This window comes from Mizuhopecten yessoensis, unplaced genomic scaffold (genome assembly GCF_002113885.1).
Source record: "Mizuhopecten yessoensis strain PY_sf001 unplaced genomic scaffold, ASM211388v2 scaffold2891, whole genome shotgun sequence".
NCBI classification, from domain to species: Eukaryota; Metazoa; Mollusca; class Bivalvia; order Pectinida; family Pectinidae; genus Mizuhopecten; species Mizuhopecten yessoensis.
In genome coordinates, this window is record NW_018404771.1 from 1005924 (window position 1) to 1022131 (window position 16208).

At 37.9% G+C, this 16208-nt stretch overlaps 1 protein-coding gene across 5 annotated transcripts in view; it reads left to right on the forward strand.

Annotated features, from left to right (window-relative positions):
- The window catches only part of LOC110446628 (muscarinic acetylcholine receptor M4-like), a 162270-nt gene extending 151675 nt beyond the window's left edge, over positions 1–10595 (forward strand). For all 5 annotated transcript variants that reach the window (XM_021491879.1, XM_021491880.1, XM_021491878.1 and 2 more), the window contains one exon: positions 4188–10595. In XM_021491879.1, the coding sequence (XP_021347554.1) occupies positions 4362–6419 (2058 nt within the window). In that variant the 5' untranslated portion in view covers positions 4188–4361 and the 3' untranslated portion in view covers positions 6420–10595. The remainder of the gene's footprint in view (positions 1–4187) is intronic.
- Positions 10596–16208: the final 5613 nt, after the last annotated feature.

Below are 16208 nucleotides of genomic sequence, written 5' to 3' on the forward strand. Positions count from 1 at the left end.
GGTCAACGTCACAGCAGCTGACGAGAACTAATTCACTCGGAGATTAGTTTATTTTTTCTATGCATTTAGATAACTCAACCGACTTCATTACAGTATGTGATAAACCGTTTTAGCAACCAATTTATCATAGAAACGGTTAGGGCGTGATATTCATCAACATGGAGTAATGAAGCAAGGGAAATTGGTTTGACTAATCAGTTCGATTACACCTTCTCACAAGGTAATACTAGACACAAGCGTATGGCAAAATGTACACAAGCCATTCTATGTAACGATGTCGCTAAACACTGGAATGAATTTGAATTACATGTGTGAAAACAGTTTAGGATCCTTGCACTCCTTCCAGAATCTGTAACTACGCAGTGGAAACGTTATTTCCGGTATGACTACAGCTTTGATAAATCATTTCTGAAAAAAAACAACGAAGGTTACGGAATTTTCCTGGGGAAAAAAGGAAGAATAAAGATAAAGCAGCATTACGGGTGAAAATTGCTATTGGACAAGACCAATATTCGAATTAGGACCTCCAATCATTATTCAGTCACCCTTACAAACTGAGTTACCTGTATATGTGGCCAGTGGAAGTACGCTGGCTAAGTCCTTCACAAATAAATTAAGGAGAGGTTGCTCTGTTTGTATGCAAAAACTGCATTGGAATTATATAGTGCTTTGCCTGCAGTGGACCACAGTTGGTGATCAAACACACTTTCCTTGATTACATGGAGACATTATGAGGATAGCCACATGTGGTGACGGGATACATCATGGCGGGTACCACATCTAGTGGCGGGAGACATAATGACGGGTGCCATATATCATGACGGGGGACGTCATGACGGATACCACATGTGGTGACAGGAAAACATGACGGGTGCCACATGTGGTGACTGGAACATCATAATGGGTGCCATATGAGGTGGTAGGAGACATTATGACAGATACCACCTGTGGTAATGGGGTACATTATCACGGACACCGTATGCTGCAGGAAACGCTTGTTTTTCCATATCTGTTTCGTTTTGATTTCTCCTCGATGTTTTTTTTTTTTTTTTTATATATATATGCTGTTGTACATTGTGGAGTGCTGCAGGTTTTCAGTTTCACTTTGGAATGTACATATACACAAATGCAACCCAATTTTATACTAGTAAATCTCTATGTAAATATTTAGACACTGTGTTGTGACTACAAAATGTTATTGGTACATTTACACGTACAGAAAACAAAGTGTTTAGATGAGTATGTAAATAAAGCAACCTGTAACTGTATTGATTTACACACAAAATTGAAAAAGAAAATCCCTTTATCACTGTTACGAAATGTATTCTGCTGTCAACTACCGAGTAGACACTTGCGATTTAATTCTATGATCTACCTTTTGTATATTGCCGTTATTGTACGATGGTCAAAGGTTTTGACAACAGAAATACCGTCCACGCTGTCCATTTGTTTAATAAAAAAATAATGGTCTTCGTCGATAACTCAATATACCGATTTGTGTTAAAAATACTTCAATGGATTTGTTTTTAAAAGAATGAAAGATGTTTTTCCCCCACCCATATTTTAATAATACACCCATTCTCTTGCTTATTTTTTTTTAATTCCGCCCTTTCGCTTGACAGTCCCCTTAACGCTAAAATGTATAAAAAAACAACAATAGATTGATAAGTTTGATAACTGTTTACACTACAAACGAAATACATATCAATACTATCAGCATAGAAAAATCACACAATTTCAAACGAACTTAGATCAATTATATATAGGTTTCGATAAGTAGGGGTTAACACGGACAGCGTGCTACGGTAATGTCAAGGTCGTTTGTAGTCTGGCCCATGACTGGAATACAAGATCGGTTATAGATCTAAAGGACACTGCATAATACATTGACTTCATTTCATTGAATAGTTATCTATACAGCTTTATTTGTCCTTTTTTTGTTTGAGGTTCTTTATTTCATCTTATCTTATTATTCATTTCCTTGATTACCTCACTGATTACAAGATTATCATTAGAAATACAAACAAACAAATCTGCCTTCGGATGTCGTATCTCATACGAAGAAAAACTGGTGATTTTTTAGCATTAAGAAAACAATTCGTTGGTTAGTACCGATGCACAGTAACACTCTGGGTTATATTGTATCCACCGCACTCAGCTAATTATATAAAATCCAGGCAGGTGATATCATTCGAGGTTTACTAATTATGGTAAAAGAAGACATTGGGTGTATAATTCCAAGATTACCTTATATGGTGCTCTACGGGGTATACTAAATCACGGAACGGAGAAGTCCTTAAAAAATACATGCTGGTATAGATGTCTCTGATCACGGGATTTCGAGATGCCGGTTGTGATATTCTCCGAGGTAAAATAAAAACACTACGACCCGACGACAATCGAATCAATTGAAGTCCTTTACTATCGTACATTATTGAACAAAGAGATCCGGGAAGGTAAAAGTGCAATTTGTAATGATTTCGCTTTGTTTTTACCGCATCGATATACAGACCATACAAAGTGAGAATAGGGCTATGATCATATTATATAACTGCGAAACATATAGATTTGTAGAGTGATACAGTGCAATTCAACTCATTGAGATTTCTCTGAAAAGCAAATCATGAAAATGGCTTTGTTATATTTATGACAGAAGCGTTAAAAAGAGGAGCTAGTCGTTTTATATGACTGAGTATAGTTGTGTTCACGTGCACTGGACATTGATTCGCTTCGTCTATGTTGATGATGAGTATCTGTTGTCTGTGTTGAAATTAATGTAATAAAGCTAAGCCAAAAACCCCAATAAATACATAGAACGTCCCTACTGTATTGGTTACAGTCCCCCATACCATTTCCAAACAAGAAAGCGGGCGTAAGTCTGCGTCATAAAAACTCCCCGCGATCGAAGCGTATGTAGTAAGCCTGGCTCTAACTCAGAACCCAGTCTAATTATATTGAGCAAATTGTTAACGGCCGTTAATTCTGGGGAATCAATACATAGATTTTCCTTATCTCCGTCTCGCTCGTGTTAGATCAGATTCATTTATAATCAGTTATAACGTTGCTGACCTGTCTTGGTTATTTAACCTACAAAGATTTTTCATTTTGTTTATGTGATATTACCTGTTTGTGATTAATAAGTATGCTCGCAGTCAGTAAATTCTAGGGTAGACGAGACACAAGAACCAAGTTTTCAGACTAGGTAACTAATACTGGATACTGTGAACCATGTATATTTTGCGAGGTAAACATGTTCGCGTTATTTCGCGAAGAAATTGGTGCGCGAATCCATAACCTAACTAACGCACTATACGTTTAGCTATAGGTACGTGTTCTGGCGTGTAATAGTTGGCACGCCATTTCAAAAATGTGTGAATAAACAAGAGGAATTTAGGATGTTTACGGAGTTAGTACTGAGATAACTCCTTTGCTAGGTAATGTACAGGATTGACGTCTGAGTGAGACAGGGAACAATGTGTCCTATCTCAGCCTATTAATATTAACTCGTGCTTAATACGTCTGGCAAGTCCTGCGAACACTTACCCGGATGCTGTATTGACTGGCGACTTCTGTAGGCAACTTTGATAACAAGAGAAATTAACTCTAATTAAAATACCATTTGTATCTAAGCACGGTATATATATATTAATGATATTGAGGAATTAGTTAATGAATAGGATTGTCGTACTTTTATCTGAGCAGACATCTAGGTCACACGTACAGTGGACTTATTGTATGACTGTAGCGAAAATAACATCTCATCAACTGCAATCAATATTAATTTGTGTTTATACGTGTAACAAAGCACTTCCATCTGCGTCCCAACTGTAGATAGAAATCTATTGACTGAAGAGTAATAATTTCCTTGTCAGTAAATTATTTATAAACATTTCAAATTGGTTGCTAATATTCGTTTCAGAGGATTTCCGAATGGTCATTCCATGAGGGAATTCCGAATGGTCAGTCTGTTTCTGACGCGATTATTTCCCATTAGCAAACTGACGTTTTTGCGGACTGGCCGAAGAAACTCTGACTAAAATAAATAATGCATGCTGTAGGTTATTTTGTGTCCAATGAGGCTATTCAGAGACTAATTTTGTTGTAGAATTGGGTCAAGATACTGTTCATCAATCGTTTTTGTATATATGTCATGCAACTTACGGTCCACTTTTTTAATGTATTTTCAGACGGTGAGCTATTGAGATGACTGACCAACTCTGAAAGGACCAAATTTGCACTGAAGAATCATCGACGAGTGGGGCCAAAGTATACGAAGTCACCGCAACTACAATGATTGATTTTTGTGAAATCAAACGGAATTTAACGTGATACATATATTCAATTGTTTCGTTCAAACAACCATGGAGTTGCTGCAATCAAACAACAGTCTTTTGGACACAACAACGGCATTTTTGTGCCATGACAATTCAACCCCGCCATGTCAGTGCAACGACACTTTCACAAATATCACGTGCACAGAAGCAACTTCGACCGTCTGGGCGGGACCACCCTACCCCATGTGGTTGACCATTCTCCTCGGAGCAATGGCCGCGGTGGTTGTCTTGGTAACAGTGCTGGGAAATATTCTTGTGTTAATAGCGTTTGCTGTTGAGCGGAGTATCCGGCAGCCGACGAACTACTTCATCGCGTCGTTAGCTGTGTCCGATCTTTTGATTGGAACGTTTTCCATGCCCTGTTTCACACTCTATCTCTTGTTAGGGTACTGGCCCCTCGGGGATATTATCTGTGATCTGTGGCTGTCCTTGGACTGGACAGTGTGTCTTGCATCACAGTATACCGTATTTTTCATCACTGTGGATAGGTTCTTTTCTGTAAAAATTCCAGCTAAATATCGTAATTGGCGAACGGAGAAAAAAGTGATCATAATGATAGCGTTTACCTGGATTATACCCTGTGCCGTTTTCTTCACATCCATTATAGGCTGGCAGTACTTCGTGGGCGAGAGGACAGTGGACAAGTATGAGTGTGAAGTCCAGTTCATGAGTGACCCCTTGTTTACATTTCTGTTGACCATAGGCTACTACTGGACAACGCTCTTCGTAATGATCGGACTATATACCGGTATATACCGGGTGGCTCTCAGTTTACAGAAGAAGGCCGAAGCTAAACAAAAGAAGATGACAACTGCGATGTCGCACCAATCGCATGATAAAAAAAAGAAGTCGCGCGCTTTGGATGCTGGTGGAGCGTCCCAAAATAGCCGCAAACGAACTGAAAACAACAATGCGCGACACCTGAGAGGTGTGGACACCACTAGTTTTACGAAACCTCCAGAAGAGGACCGGTCAAGTTCCCCTGCATTTGCGTCGGATGAGGACAATAGTAGCAGTCAGGAAGGCGCTTGTGGCTCAAGTAAGACTCCCCTTACGGGCAAACACGAAGATGACGATGATGACGATCAAACTTGTTTCGTCAACAGCGCTGTTCAGACAGACACAACTTATCGCCCTTCCCTCAAAGGCATGCTGGGAGTTTCCTTCGGTCACGTGTCAAAATTAGCCTTCTCTATAACCGCTTCAAGCGTTACTCTGCCAAATGACCACGGAGAGGCGGAGGAGGAATTACACACACCACTTCCGGACGCTTTACCGCCAGCGTATGATACGGTAGTGATTCCGCCGGATAATAATTACGCTAAAAAAGTGAACAACTCAAACTCGATTAATGAGTTAGCTGTTGATGACGTTATAAATGGATGTAAATATATAGACGAAGATAGCCTGAAATCTCTTGCGTCTGCAGAAAACATCAAACTGTTATCGGATCCGGGAACGAACAATGATTCTTCGGCCGACGAAGGATCGTCCCCGATATGGAAACGTAGGGCAGATAGGTACATGCCAATACCAGCTCCTGAAGGTTCCAATAGTACAAATATGGAGGTAATCGAAGAGGACAAAACTATGGATACAGATCTGGATCACATCGCGCCAAACACTTTGCCATCAAATGGCAAGGCCAGTGTTTCTGGCAAACCCCACCGGAAACCGTTAGACTCTGTCCGGTCCAACGATACTTCCGGAAGCTCGGAGCGTAAATTCGGAAGTCCTTTTCATGCATTGGTAAAGTCTATGCGCGAAAAGCAACAAAAGAGACAAAAAGCAGCGAGGCAAAGAGAACAGAAAAAATCAAAATCAGAAAACAGAGCGCGTAAAGCATTCCGGACTATTACCTTCATTTTAGGTGCGTATGTGCTCTGTTGGACTCCGTATCATGTAATGGTGTTCATTATAGGACTGTGTGGCGGTTATGACTGTATAAACATCAAACTCTACCAGTTCACGTACTGGCTGTGTTACTTAAACAGTCCCGTCAACCCCTTCTGTTACGCCTTAGCCAATCAGCAGTTCAAGAGGACATTTCTCCGGATCATGCGCTTTGACTTCCATAGAACGTAACACGTGTTTAATTAATTGGTATTTAGGTATTTATTTATGAAAAGACAAAGTTTTTTTATTGAAAAAAATCAATGTGTACAACCATCAGCTGTGTTGATTGTACAATTCAACTCGATAAGGTAAGACTATGAATGCTGTTTATTTCGGTGTGTTTAGTAAACTCAGAGATCAAATATGCTGATGTACACAATTAACAAAGAAACGACAAATTGATAACATACATATTTATATATACCTACATGCTGATGATGTGCTGTCGAATCTCGTTTATCCGGACTCCGGTTTCCCGAAAATATGTTTTGCTTGACTCTCATGTTGAGCAACCCGATGATTCTACGCAAGAATGAACTTGAAATGATCACGTGCTTTTTATTGCCCTTTTTTGTTTTGTTTATTCGTCAATTCCTAATTTCTTTGATTAGGATAAGATAATCTAGCTATTAACCCTCCGAGGCTTGTACTGAAATTTTGTTTCTGCGTCCTAAATAAGGAAAATCGGTATTACGTTTTATAATTTTTCAGCAAAGAAGAATTCCGGATTAACGAGACTCCGCTGTGATAAGTCATCATGTCAATCGATCTGTGTTATTATGATGTATTTTTAAATTGTTTAAAAAGAAAATGTATGCTGATAAAATGTTATTATATATGCTGTTACAATGTTAAGGATTGTACTTAAAAACGTTCGACCTTCCTCTACTGTTTTTTTTACTCTGCTTAATTACATGTAAGAAACCAAAACAGATAGAGTGCCCTAAATGTATCATTACACATATGAAATTCTTATGCTGTACACAAAGCAAATAAATAAAACAAAGATTTCTGAGTGCACTCTCACTATCTTCAAGACCAGTTCTAAATGAGCACCGAAAGGGGTTTCGTTGCTTTTTAAGAAAGGGTCTTGAAAGTGTTGAAAGCTATAGGTAGCTCTGATCGCATTGATTCGTCTTTCCATATTTACCATCATCAGGACAATTTATATTATAATATTATATATACTAATATTGTTGAGAATTCAACGTGAATCGTAATAGCGTAAAGGAGAAAAAAACAGGTTGAATTAATTTAGTAACGAGTGCACACAGATTTTTGTATGAAAACAATCTTTCAGTGGATTTTTTTTCTTTTGAAGAATTCAAATGTCACACGTAATTAGTGTTCGTGATTAAAATAAGCCAAATTTTCAAATTTTGCTCTATAGACAAAGAATCATTATAAAAACACATGTTTTGAGAATTGGAACATTTAGACTGTTTTAGTTTGAATAGAATGTCAGTTGTGAGATTTTGTCATTGTTAGAATTATTCGAAACAAACTGTTTGAGTATATTCTGAGTGCCATTGATTCCGTTGTAATGGTACTCGTTTACATCTCGTCTGGCCTATCCCGTCCTTGTCAGACACAAGGCGGTTCAACTTACCTTACAGAACGCTATCCACAGGTTTGTACAGTGGAACCTCGTTTATCCGGACACCAAACTAATAAGACCACTTCCATCCCCGAACCTTTTATTCAGAAATGGAAATTAGGCTACATAATGCAGTACACATCGTACTTATGAATTTAGAGGCAATATTTCTTTTTCAAAAAAGCTGACATAGTTTTTGTTGTTGTTGGTTGCACAATGGTTAATCTGAATGATGAAGCAATGCTAGCCTTTCAAATGTGTCGTCGATTCTTATGTACTCTTTCAATTGTGTCATCAAGTCTTGTGTATATTTCAAATACGTCATCAACTCTTGTGAAACTTTCAGTGGCGTCATCAATTCATGGGCATTTTTTCAAGTGTATCATCATTTCCTGTGCACCTTTCAATTTTTCATCGTACATTAGAAAATTCAGTAATTGCCATTCATTTAAACATTTCTTTCGGCGCGGAACTCTTTCAGGAAATATGTTTTGTCCTATTTCGGTACAATGTACTATGTATTCTTAAATAAAGTATTTTTGCTTCTATGTCAGGAATCCTTTTCTCCAAGTTTTGAAGGGAATCAGTTTGTCCAGATGAGCGAGCTTCTACGGTTCATTCAGTGTAGCCGATGAAGGTTTAACAATTGTTTTGTTACATATTTTGTGTTTTATAGGCATCTGTGAGTCTTTCAGGAAAAAAATATTAAAATGTTTAGCATTTATACAATTCCAAATTATGTTTCGTGTTTGTTACTAGAAACATGATTGGTTCATAAGTGTACACGTGATCTGTAGGAGAAAAATCCGGAATATGTTTTAATTGTTCGTTTTGTTTTTAGAGAATACTTTTTCTTTTTTTCTCTTTTTTTTTCAACTTGATGTAATTTGGAATAACACGGATTGAAACTTGACTTTTTTTTTATTAGTAATGTCGTATAAAAGGCTACGATTGCTCTTGTGTTCTAAACGAATTTTTCTCTTTCAAACAACAAGAATTTAGGTTTGAAATATGATATTCAACAAAATTGTTAAAAGAATATTCCTGCTTCAATCTTTATAGTTTTAATTATTCAACCTATAGGGAGAAATAGTTTAGAATATAACCAGTTTTATAAAATTTGATAATCAAAGTGTATCGTAAAAAATAACTAAATTAAGAAAATATTCTATGAGCTAGTGTCCTCTAGAAATTATTGTTTCATATTTTATCAAATACAATCAGACTTTTTTCATCCATGTCTTTGATATACCTAAATTCTTATATTTATCGCTTTTATTTCAGTAAGAAAAGGATAACTTTTATTTGCAAAATATACTTTAAACTACGTATTAAAAATGTACATAAATATAAAAATAACTAACTTCGTTCGTGTTAAAATATATTTTAAAATTATTCCGGTTTTTCTCTTGATTTCCTTATCGTTTTCCCCCTTAAGTTGATGTGCGAAAAAAGATACCAGCTTAATTGATAGAAAAATCTTCATTGCGAGTTATTTATTAGTTTGTCTTTGAATGTAACAGAACAAGAAGGTAGCGTGCATGCTGCCTTGTAAAAGCTGGTGTTCGTGGGATACAATACAAATTATAAGTGTTCGAATCGTGTTGTCGTCTCGCATAACACTACATAGTTCACTTCCATAGTTACTACGTTTTCCAGTACATGTCACTTGAAAACACGAGTCACGTTTTCATTGGTCATGCGGTCGTCGGTCACGTGTAGGTACTTTTATATATGGGAGTAACTAGATGTCATATGTTCGAATGTGTGAAAGTTTGTATTGTGAGGCTGAGATCTAGGTCAAAATTTTTCAATGTCTAGTAAGCTTAATGCAAGTTTGATAAAATTAAAACAAATTTAGACCAAAAACTGTAAGCATAGAAATGGGAATCAAATTAATAATGTTCAACACAAGGGAATGCAAAAAAGCATTAAAACGTTAAAATGCTACCTAAATTCAGCGTCTAAATTAATCGGATCACATTGTATTGGAACGTTAAGGTAATCAGACTTTCAAAATATGGGCCCTGAAAGATGGATACCGGAACTGGGCCCTACAAACTGGATGTAGGAACTTGGTCCCGGAAGATATAAAACGTGGATATATAGAAAATACACGTTTAAGACATATTATGAATGAAACTTACTTACGTCTGACAGTAGACGAGGAAAGGTAGTGATTGTTTGACTTTCGGCGAAGGAGGGTATTGTTCTTTCGTGTGTAGATGGGTTTGGCAGGAGGCGTGGATGAATGTCGTATGAGTGGGTGGGGGGTTCTCATCGACGTACATGTCGGTGACATTTGACAGTAGGCGAAGAAGGAGGATTTCTTTACCGGCGCAGATTGCTTTTGATACTTGAAGTAAGCGAGAAAGGGGCTGATTTTACCGGAGTAAATGGTGATTGATGATTGTAGGCGAAGAAGAGATGAGCTTCCTGTCGTAGATTGCATTTGAAAGTAGGCGAGGGAAAAGTGTAAGTAGGCTAAGAAGGGGTTGATTCTACCGGGGTGGATGGTACATGGTAATTGATTGTTGGCGAGGAAGAAGTTCGCTACAATTAGAAATGTTTATAAGTTTTAAATGAGCGCAATGTGATGAATACGTTTTTGAGTGCTTGATATTGCTGTTATAACATATGTACTTTTTGATAACAAGTGAAATAGACGTGATAAAATATACCGTTTGATAGTAAGTGAAATTGTTATCATTGTTTGTGAATAAGTAAAAAATGTATAACTATGTTACCAACTATTTTTTTATTTTTTTGAGTGATACTGATGTTACAAAAATATATATTATGTTTGTTGGTGAGACTGAGTTTATGATACATGTATCATGATTTCGAGTGAAATGAATATTATGATATATATATGAGTAAATGGGACGGATGCTATAAAATATATAGTAAATGCATCAATGCGTAGATGAGGCGATTTATCTGCATGATATGTGATATAAGATTAATGTGACTGACCTCATAACGAGGCAATTTTAATGTCAAAATTGGATGAAAATATATCTATAACTATATATTAGTTTCGCGCGTATTTTGCAAAGACATCTAGTCACGTACTTGTTGTTTCATTGTACTGCGCATGCCCCCTACCACATATGTCTATTCATCCGCTGAACCTCGGCATCGCCCGTCCGTCTAATGGCAGATTGACCACCGAATGGCTAATCTGCATTCGAACTTTGTTCAAAAATATTTGCACTTTAGAATTAAAGCAAATACCTAGTTCTTTAAAACGAATGACTGGTACTGCAACAAAGAGATTTCGAACTTTCAAACTGAATGATAATCAAAACTGAATACAGTGGACATGCAGAAAAAAAAAATCAGAAACTTCCCGAACGGATCCCACAATATACATGTACAGACCTGGAACACTACCTTGGTGTTATCATTTACTTTTCAGCTAAAATCGAGAGCCGGTATAAAAGTTCGAATACCATTTCTCACACGTTTTCCGTGGTAAAGAAATTTCCCCTGAACATGTTTTTGTTGGGAAGGAAACGGAATAGCGCGAAACTTCTTATCATAATCCGGGACACATTTAAATATTTAAATCAATATTCAACCAGGGATGTAACATTTGGTTACTGGAGAAAATTGACCACTCCTCCACCCCCACATCCTTATCCACGTCATCCTCCCATCACCACGCCTCACCTTCACACCAACACATCCGCACCCATTTTCAAAACACTCGATCCGCCTCAGACTGGTAAACGTATAACCTGCAGAAATCAACAAGCGGAGACTAACAACAGACATTGCAGTCTATGATATTCACACGCATTCTCAATGTGTACGGTAGTAACACCTTCATGTACTTGGCATCAATAATGAGTATCGTTTAGTATACATGCCATTCAAAACAGCAGAAAGGTGGGGAAAAAAACCACGTTATTATTCCTCTAACGTGTTAAGCGAGCAAAACATATTTTCTAATCAGACTAATGGCTTTGTAACGACTGCAGGTCAATAACCACGGTATTATGCACCCTCCCGGGGTTAATATATGTATATTGTTTTGTGTACTGTATATATCGATATATTGCGGTATATACAATGTATCGATATATTACGGTATATTTATATAAATATATTGCGGTTTATACAATGGGTCGATATATTGCGTTGTATACAATGTATCGATATATTCCGGTATCTTTTTTTATAAGTAATAAATCCATTGACCGATGTGCAAAATATATGTAACACTATACTGGACTATATTGTACATTAACAAATCAATTTACCGATGTTAAGGGATAATCGATATATCGGTAATGATTATTTATTTTCAAAATCGTATGGTTGGTGTGCAGAACCAATGTATAACATTATACATATCGCTAATATTACGTAATTAATATGCATGTAAATGTAACAACAAATATCGATACCGATATCGATATGTATCGCAATTATCGATATGTATCGCTTTAGGTATCGAAATGTGTCGATACATGCACTGGCATCGGTTTCATGAACGTTCCATAGCTTCAGTTAAAAAAAAAAATCTGAAGTAAAGACATGCTTTCTTTATTTGGAAATTTTAGTTTATGATAAAACGTATTTGTTAGAATGTTTCGTGAAACCGAAGCCTGGTAGATCAGTGTGTCCATACAGGTTTGTATTGAATGATTGATTTCAATAATTAATTGACTATACATTATCATGAAAAACCATGTCGATCCATTAATTATTTGATTTTTGATGTTATATTTATTATGTACTTTTAAAAGTGACACCTGTCTACGCCGAACATCTGTTCCCACCTGGACACACGTGTACACTAGCTGGGTCTAACTGCACCACTATCATTTGACCAAAACACATCTCGTAAACATGGTGTTCGGTATAGACAGGGTCCACTGTAATGTATAAAAAATTGATACAGATCACGTGATCATGTTGATTGATTGATATTCACTCGATCAAAAAGTCTATGCTAAATCGTCGGTTCAAGAAACGGAAGTGACGTATACTTTAAACAATGGTTGATATTTTGTAGCTGATGACAATCGATCAGTGACCGATCGATGTCGATCGATTGATTGGTGTCCCAATGTTCGATGTTCCACCTGTATAACCCTTTGTGTGTGTATGGAGTATTACAAACTAAATCTGCTTTATGTGTCCGAATTTTAAAACACCCACGATACGTATATATGTGGACCTTGCCAGTGCAATAAATAGACAGGAGTAATCACGGGGTCAAGTGTTATTATTGTGTATGGTCTTTTGTTACATGGTTTTTCATTGTGGTCAGTGATGGGTCTCCCAGTGGTTCAATTCCATTGTATGTTACCTTTGACAACGAGGCCTACGTCTGCTTTATGATGCGTGCCCAAGGATATCCACTCCCGTTATATATGTTTCCGGTGACCAGATGTCAACTTCTAGCTGTTGTATGATGCGTGCGCAATGAGCTCCACCTCCGTCGGACCAGATATCAACTTATGTTGTGTGATGCGTGCCAGAGGAGATCCACTTCCGTTGTACATGTTTCCAGTGGAACGATACCAATTATATTGCATGACGCGTGCGCAAGGAGTTCCCCTTCCGTTTGTGCGGTTTATGTGACCAGATACCAACTTCTGTTGTGAGATGCGTATCAAAGAAATTCCATTTCCGTTGTACAAGTTTCTCTGACGAGAGAAGCACTCCTGTTGCATGATGCGTGAAGCTATAAGGATTTACAAAAATTGTACTTTTTTGCATTTCCCCTGTAACGAGGCACTAACATTTGACGTGTAATCCATGCGCAACAATTTCCACTTCCGTTTTATTTGTTTCCTGTACCAGAAACCCAATCCTGTCATATGGTATATGAGTCCAAATATCGAGTTCCCTTGTTCATGTATTCTGCATGTGACCAGATACCTATGTTTTCGGTTGTAATGAGCTGCACACGGGTATTTATTTCTGTTGTATGTTAAATACACTAGAAATGCACGTTCGTTTCATGTCATTTGGACCCAAATATCATACCGGTATCTGCTGTAAAATATATGTGACCAGAGACCAACTTCTGTTGTCTGTCACATGCGCCGGGACGTCTACACCTACTTCCGTCGTATTTTCGTGCTTTCGAATATAACACATGTTGCTTCTACTTTTTAGGGAACCTGTTCGTTAATTGAGACCCCCTTCCGTTACAACTTCTATTGACATAAATCCACTTTCGGATATTTTGTCTGCGACCTAAACCACAACATCAACAGAAAGAGTTTGCTATAGGTTTACACGGTTTCGTAGGCCACAAAATGTGGCAGGTCCAGAAATTGGACCGAGGGTTTCCAAACTTTCAGTACTTTGATATACTTGTATAAAACTCAAAATTGAGATCCACGAACTTACTGTCGCCCCTTCTGTCTCTCCGTTTGTGATCGTACATGTTCTATATATGAACCTTTTTCTTTTTCTCCCCTGCTGTGTAAATCATTCATTTATTTGTACTAGTGATCACTACCTAGCTCAAGTTCAAGTTCTTTATCACATTGTAGCTTGAGTCTTAGGACCCACCTGTTTCAAAAGAGCTTAATACTGTTTGTCAAACCCGTCACACCTGATTGTCACACCTCCCTGCCGCCCATTCCTGTCAACCATCTTCTGTTATAGAACGCATAGCTATATATGGATCTGCTACTCCCATAGGATATCCGTAAATTAATTTAGCAGTTCTTAAACATTGTATTTCGCTCCTTCCTTTTGTTATTTCCTATATATCTGAAACTGTCTACCGACCGTCACCCCTGTCGGTCACTCTTCCCGTCCTCCGCCGCCGCCGCCGCCGCCGCCCCCGCCCATCCCTCTCTCAATAGGACTTTTCCCCTGCCTGTGGACTTGAACAGAACTAGTGTGCTGGTTACCTTCCACAGTCTGTAGACGTGCCTTAGTCGTTATTTAAATACGAAATACGCTATAATTATAGAGATTGATAGCCAGCAATCTAGGTTTATTTATGTTCACGCTAAACTCAGATAATACATGACTTTGTTTGAAGGATGAATGGAAAACACACACACAGACACACACACAGGTGATCGCACATGTAAACTTTGATAACAGGTAGCCATAGATACAGTATGCCAACAAAATGAATTACACTACATCATTCAGCTGTTTCATCCTTCTCGAACTCATCAGTGATGCCGAGGGGCCAAAATGGTGGAAATCTAAATCGTCTAAATGACCGTACAAACAGACGGACAGGTGCGTAAAGCCCCTAAATTTATAAATTTCATAATTTAGAGGAGTACTGAATAAAATCATGACTTATAAAAATTGTGAAAAACACTCTCATTTAATGTGAGTTTTACGTTATTTAAGTGCTGATAACAAAAAAGGCGCAATGATATGGCCTCTTTACTCTGCTGTAAGTACAATTGTAATTAAACTGAACGCACCGAGAAAACATATATACGTACTTTAACAAGAGGAAAATAAAGCACATATGATTTCATATATTCCCCCCCCCCCGCCCCCCTAAAAAAATTACCCGTTTCCAAACACATTTAATGAAGAAATCAATATTCAAATCACAGCCTCAAAAATAAATATTCGGCAAAAAAATACCACAGACAATCTTGAAATGGGCCGAATCTACACCGTACAGCCGATTGATCAGATAACTGGCCTTCCTTTTAACCTTACGCTGACCATGGGCTATAAATAAACACCCAAGGACCATCTGCTATGTATGCTGGTCACTTAATTGAAAATATCTGAAACTTGAACTGTTTACATATTAGCTTCCAACTGGCTCTCTGCACCTCTCTGACACAACGAGGGGAAACAACTCGACTTCCCTTGAGGCACCGTGAAGTATATTGTCCAATTCACAAGCATCGGCTTATGAATACGCATGCGTCAGAGATAGGATCCATCGGTGTCAATTTAGGGAAGCACTTTCTATGACGTTCATCCAACGTACATCACAGAACGCCTGTCCACATCACAGATCTGCTGACCATCGGCCGATCGAGCTAGTCCCTACTGCGGACAGCAGACAATAAACAACTCCGGATTTAATTAAGGCCCCGGTTGCGCATGGAATAATAATCGATTTCATGATTGACCATATGTTCCTATCATTGGTTATTGAGCAATTGACGGTAGCGATGTGAGAGATGTCTATTACTCTCCACTTTTGAGCAATTGGCGGCCAGCGCCCAACGATCCAGATTGCCTGTAGAAACTTGGTAACTGACAAAAAACACACAGAGAAAAAATATCACAGACAAAGGTATCGGAGTCCAAAGCTTTATTGCCACATAGCTAATTCACGTATATAGTCTCTATTCCCCAATCAAGCGAATCTGTATTCGTCACGGGGTTCCGAGAACTACTGATAGAGTAGTGCG